Source organism: Cibotium barometz, chromosome 11, assembly GCF_041138505.1.
Source record: "Cibotium barometz isolate CiBa-2024 chromosome 11, ASM4113850v1, whole genome shotgun sequence".
Lineage (NCBI taxonomy): Eukaryota > Viridiplantae > Streptophyta > Polypodiopsida > Cyatheales > Cibotiaceae > Cibotium > Cibotium barometz.
This window is the reverse complement of record NC_141056.1, coordinates 12843089-12849468: the sequence shown is the minus strand read 5'-3', so window position 1 is coordinate 12849468 and position 6380 is coordinate 12843089. Positions and strand designations below refer to the sequence as shown.

Genomic DNA, 6380 nt, shown 5'->3' with positions numbered 1-6380 from the left:
GTCAGAGTCTTGGTGTGTGAAACCATTTCCATGGGACTAGTGACACCAAGGAGGGAGATAAAAGGCAATGGACAGCCAAGTTAAGCACCTAGATTTGGGGCTGTGTTTGGCCAGCCCAGTTGGGCCAGGCGCCCATGGGAAATGAGTCCTCTTTGCATTTGTATAATTATTATTGCCCTCTCCTTACCCCGAGAGGATCACAAGGAGCAGACAGCCCACATACACCATACCCAACTTTGCGAACCCCCAACCCCAACCCTCCTGTAAGCTCTTATCCACCTCAGTAAACGTAAAATACATGTAGTTGCTAACCTTAACAGGCTTCCTATCCCAATAAAGGGGACACTCCCAGCACAGAACTGAGCACAAGGGAATCAATATGAACCAAGAATCGCTTCAACATTCTATAAAGATGAGCTTTAGCATTTGTTACACCAACACCCACAATGTAAGCCTCCCTATGCCTTCTGATCAAGACGTACACACATGCTTGGTGACTCTGATGGTTCTACAATAGGCTGAACCTTATGGGTCATCAAAAGCCTCAGTTTCTTATATGCATCCTCTAGCACCTTCTGCTTGTCGTCTTGCTGATGGTCCTTGAAAAGAAGAAAAGCGTTTGGCAAGGTTCTCTCTATCTGTTGTCCCGCCATCGACGACAACAACTCTCTTTCGAGGTGTGTGCAGTAGCCTTCAAACGTGCTTAGCGTCACGTGTAACCGGAAATCGAGCTGGAACAGAAAATCGATCTCTAAACTGTTGAGCTCAGAGACACTAATACCACCCACTTTTGCATAGAATGCATTTTTGTAATGCCTGGAAGCCAAAACAAACAAAGATCAAACGCTAAACAAAATATGCATAAGCAATGGCATAAACAACAAGCATGATGTTAAAAGGTAAAAAAACAATCGGCGAAAGGGACATTGTAAACCTATGAAATAGAAGCAGTAAAAACTATGGATCAAGACTCCATGTCAAAATGCCACATCATCAAATCATACTTATATAGATGTCAAACCTTATTCAATGTGATCATACAGATCACAATGCTGCCCATCACAACACCACATCATCAAATGATACTCTACCTAAATGCCGAACCTTAGGTGGCTGGGTTCACAGCTAGCTGGATGCCATGGAGCCTAGTTGTTGTGAGTGGAAGATAAGGCTTTGAGGCAGGGAGAGTCAGTTCATATAGTTTGGGAAAAGATAGGTTCAGCTTAGCCGAGAACTTGTTCAATTTTCAAAAAAGCCTTCTCAAATTGATGGGAGAAGGGAAAAGATTTATCAAGCTTTAATTATAATTAGATTAAAGTGTTTAAAAGATCCTTGTTCAAATTTACAATTTTCTCTTTGATTCGTGATGAAAAGGATTGATGTAAGGCTTAGTAAAAATTATTTCCCCAACACTGCATAGGGGATCTTCAACCATCGCAAAAGTACCTTGTATGGCTTGAAATAGGCATGATCAAACAAGATAGGAGAGTATCTTATCACTATTGGATTTCATACTACAACAAATTTTTCACTATATGTGAAAAAGATTGATAGGGGCATTATTCTAGTAGTCATCTATATTGATGACTTGATTGTCACACGGGATAGTGATGTTGACATTCAAGAGGTGAAGATGCTCCTCAAAAAGAGGTTTGAGATGAAAGATTTGGGAGCTATGATACGTCTTAGGTGTAGAGGTGATTAGATCACCTAATGGGATTTACCTTTTACAGAGGCAGTATCCTTTGTATGGTGCACCAGGTGAGAACCTTTTCAACCAAAAGGCATCAAGGCCGGGAATCAGGCGATACCTAAAGTAAATTGATGGCAGGATACAAACCCCACATCTCCGTTCATCAGTCTAACACCTAACCAAGTGTGCTATTTAACTTTGTTGTCCATGCAGCTGCAGTTTAATATCTGCATCCTTCTGTAAACAGCCTCGTTCTTGTCCGACTGCCCTCCCCCAGCCACGTTAACTATTTCCAGCCAAATGGCATGGTGACTTGGACCTTATTCAATGCCTAACGGATCATGATGCCACACCACAATGCCACAAATCATCAAACCTTATTCTACATCAACATCAAAGCTTGCTAAATGCCCATTCAGACAAATCAGAACACCATGTTACACAATGCCACATTATCAAATCATACTCTACATGACTGCCAAACCTCAATCTACACCAATGTTAGGCGTCCAAAAAATAATAATCAAAATGCATAACAATACATGCGTAAAGATGAAAATTCGGGTACTCACAAGTCATCAAGAAGTTTAGTAGCCACCATGATGCTGGTTACTAGCAGCCTGTGGATATTAAGAAAAATCAGTGGAAAATCCGGCTGTTTGTGAATTAGCTGGTCTATGTATATGAAGCCCACCACAAAGCAAGATGGGCTACAGCATGTGTATCTGTGGATGCGTTGCAGGTACTTTGCAATGCTTATGTTGGGCGGGCACGTGCCATGGTACACAGTCTTTCTCCTGCATGTTGAATGGTAATCAAAGCAGCTTTCATTCCTTAATACTAGACGCTCTAAGGTCGTTGAGAGGGCGGACAAAACCTTCGGAGGCTCTTTGTCTGAAGATGATGATTCTGATCCTGCCAAGCTGATGGTATCGATGTTAACCTCGAGGTCATCATGTACTCTATCCATTCACTCGATGTATTGAGGCCCAGATTATAATGTGGGTATGGAAAGCTGAATGGATATGATATGGGTTGAACCAAAAAAACAGATAGGTATGGGGGTGTCACAAGGGGGATGGGTATGATGTAGTTAACTACAAAGCATACTCGTCATGACATGTTTAGACATGCATGGGCATAATCAAATCCAAACCAGAAGACGAAATGGATGTTAAAAGCCCAAACTGAGCACAATCAATCCAACAGAAATAAGTAAAAGGCTCTCATAGGTAGGCAATCATCCTCTCAGTGCAAGTTAGAGGAATACTGTGTTGCATTATCCTCCCGTGGACCTCTTGCCCAACCCTCTAACCAGAGCGAAACCCTAAAAAAGCAGATTGATGTTGGGAGGATGGGTTGAAAGGAAACATGCATCTCCTTTTCCGTCTTGAAAATATGAAGACAGGTGGGTGGGTGTGCGTGCGTGTGTGTGTGTGTGGGGTGTTTACCTGGTTGGCTTGGAGCTGCACCAAGAGAGAGAGAGAGAGGTGTTTACCTGGTTGGCCTGAAGCTGCATCAGAACGTGAGGAGGTGTTATACTGTATTGTGAGCGTCTGGGAGCTGGCAAAAGGGACCCAGGCGCCTACCCCAGAGAGGAAATTTCTTTTAATTGCTGAGCTGGCTCAACACTAGTGCATGAGTTGGGACTACCAAATTTTGGTTTATGATTGCTGAATCACCTCTAGTGGTTTTTTAATGAAAATTCCTGTCAAGTGTGTGGCAGGCTGAGTTTATGAGAGATTCCAAGCATGTGCATGTGTGTGTGCATGTGAGTATGCATGTGTGTACACATATTTGTAGTCGCATCATGTGAGTATACACGTGCATGTGTACACATATTTGTAGTCGCATCATGTGAGTATACATGTGCATGTGCGTACACATGTGTAGTCGCATGTGAGTATGCATGTGTGCATGTGTCGGTGGGTCCTACACGTGCATTTTTTTGCACTAGGGCTGAGGAGAGGAAGACCTCTGTGTGCCCCTGAAAAAAGATAATGTAAGGGCATTAACTTAAAATATATATATTCACAAAAACCATGTACATATCTAACTTTTATTACCCTCCATATGTAAGTGATATGGTTTTTTCCCAAATCCAAGGGGGCGATAGACTCACCATCCCTCCACTTTGGGCCTTTACACACTTCCCCCACTCTTGAATATTCTGGGAAAAAGAAGTGGTAATCCCGGAATCTGGGAGATCTTCCACTCCAAAGTTCATGGACAAGTGTGTATGCCTTGTTGGTGGAAATTTAGAGGAAAAGGGCTACGTTTTTCAGAGATCATGTGTAAAGTCCCTTTGTTTTGTCACTTCATTCACGAAGAGGGACAACCTCCAAGGTTTTGTGTTGTCTCCTCATACAAGAAGGATTGTTATAACCTCTCTTAGGGCATACATGCATATGATTGAAAGACTAGGGTTTGAGACAATAGACAATTCATTTTGCACAAAATCCATTCCCATGAGAAGATTGGTGAAATGAGAGTAATTGAACATTGCCATAAGATACAAAATATGTGCACTTTTTGCATGCCTTGCTTAGGCTTGCATAGTTCAAGCGAGAGGTTTGCTCAAACATTAGTGGGGGCATCCCATTCATATAATGGGGATGGATTGGAAAACCCATCCTTGCATAGTTCAAGCGAGAGGTTTACTCAAACAATAGTGATCCCATTCATATAATGGGGATGGATTGGAAACCCATCCTTGGAACATGTGAGGTATATGCCCTTTGCTTGTGTTGACAAATTATATAAGTACAAGTGAAGTGATCATGCACGGTTTTTTAAATTATTCAAATCATTACAATCACATAGAAATGCATGGAGGAAAAAGGAAAGCCCACAAGGGTGATTTTTCATGATTCAAAACATCTTGATGAAAATGTGTGTGTGTGTGTGTGTGCATATCTATATGTATGTATGTACACACACACACACACACACACACACACACACACACACACACATACATACATACATATACATACATACACACGAGATACACACACACATACGCGCACACGCATATACATACATAAATGTAGAGAGAGAGAGAGAGAGAGAGAGAGAGAGAGAGAGAGAGAGAGAGAGAGAGAGAGAGAGAGAGAGAGAGAGAGAGAGAGAGTAGTAATGCATGAGGCAAAGGACAAATCCACAAGGGAAATCTTCATGGGATATAGTAATGCATGAGGCAAAGGAAAAATCCACAAGGGAAATCTTCATGGGATATAGTGATGCATGAGAAAAAAGAAAAACTCACATTGAGATGTAGGCATATAGGTATAGGTTAGAACCTTTTGGAACTAGTTATAGACACAAGCATCTCATGCCAATGGATCATGGATTTATTATTAGTGTGATAGGTATTCCTCAATCAATTAGCATTTTCACAATTCTCTACCCATTAAATAACTTGTAAGTGTATAACATGTGTATTACATCATGATAATTAACTTTCAATGGCCCTTTTCTTATTAATCAGGTGTTTATTCCAATGGGTAGTTTCATTTTTAGATAAATTTGTAGCATTCCAATGAGACATAAATGGTGTTTCATCTCAAAACTTAAGCATTTCCTCTCATTAACACTTCTTGCACCCATGTGCAAGCTGCCACAAACAACAAAGGCTTGTATTCTTGTCTAGGCATTTTGATTTGACATGGCTTTTTACATCCCACATGTATTTCCCATGATATTGAAATATTGGTAGCATGATGTGAAATGAGTCTTTTATAGTCCACATATTTATTCTCAAGATGTTGTTGTCCACCTACCTTGATGTGATGTTGGCTTGCGTGCTCTCTTAAACCCTTTATATCTATGCAAGATACATTCTGAACCTTTAGGACCCTCATGATGGTAATTTTATCATGGCACCTTGACACGAAATTTATACTACCACATGTATGCTCTTTGTGTAGCCTATATGTATTACTTTTACTATAAACTTTGTACTAAGATTTCTTAGCGTAAAAAAATACTTGAAAGTTATACTACCACATGTATGCTCTTGTGTAGCATATATGTACTACTTTTGCTATAAACTTGTTCTAAGATTTCTCAGTGTTGAAAAAAAACTATTTTGCATGATATATTACATATGCCACCCATGAAAATGTTAGGCCACTTATAAGTTGAGCTCTTGTCTGTGGGAGCATCTGACCCTAGGCCTTCCTTGTCTTTATCCTTAGCTGGCTCTTTTCCCTCTTTCTCATTCTCTTTATCCTTGCCTTGGTCATCTTCATCTTCCCCCCTCCTTGGATCTGTCAAACTCTTTTGGGCCCTTGTGTTTCTCCACTTCTCCTTGGTCTTCTTGTGGGATATCTTGAGGGTATGCCACATGCTCGGTTCCAAAGAAACAACCATTTTTTTCTATTTGTAAATAACTGAAGTTGTCGGTGGACCCAAAGATATAGCAATAGGAAGTTTGTAGGCACAAATGTTGGGCATGCCATATCCACAAGCTTTTTGTAAGTCTTTGTTGTCATCCTCTTTCCCATGCCCTCCACCCATGTCAAGTCTCCCTTGCATAAATGTTGGGCATGCCATATCCACAAGCTTTTTGTAAGTCTTTGTTGTCATCCTCTTTCCCATGCCCTCCACCCATGTCAAGTCTCCCTTGCATACGGCCATATCCGTCGCGGACACTTTTGTCCACAACCATATCCTCTTTTCCATG

General features: G+C 41.0%; 1 protein-coding gene across 1 annotated transcript; it reads right to left on the bottom strand.

Moving 5' to 3' along the window:
- Positions 1 to 386: 386 nt before the first annotated feature.
- Positions 387 to 6043, bottom strand: LOC147633772 (cyclin-P3-1-like). Its single transcript, XM_086805588.1, has 4 exons — positions 5800 to 6043; positions 3192 to 3278; positions 2266 to 2608; positions 387 to 816 (listed from the first exon to the last, which is right to left on the bottom strand). The coding sequence occupies exons 1-4, from the start codon at positions 6041 to 6043 to the stop codon at positions 459 to 461; spliced, it is 1032 nt and encodes a 343-aa protein (XP_086661714.1). The 3' UTR covers positions 387 to 458.
- Positions 6044 to 6380: the final 337 nt, after the last annotated feature.

Coding starts and splice junctions, on each gene's coding strand:
- LOC147633772 (XM_086805588.1), bottom strand. CDS start 6,043: ATGTGGCATACCCTCAAGATATCCCACAAGAAGACCAAGGAGAAGTGG. Junction 2,609..3,191: donor TGCAGCTTCAGGCCAACCAG/GTAAACACCTCT, acceptor TCAGCTTGGCAG/GATCAGAATCATCATCTTCA. Junction 817..2,265: donor ACTAAACTTCTTGATGACTT/GTGAGTACCCGA, acceptor TTTGGCTTCCAG/GCATTACAAAAATGCATTCT.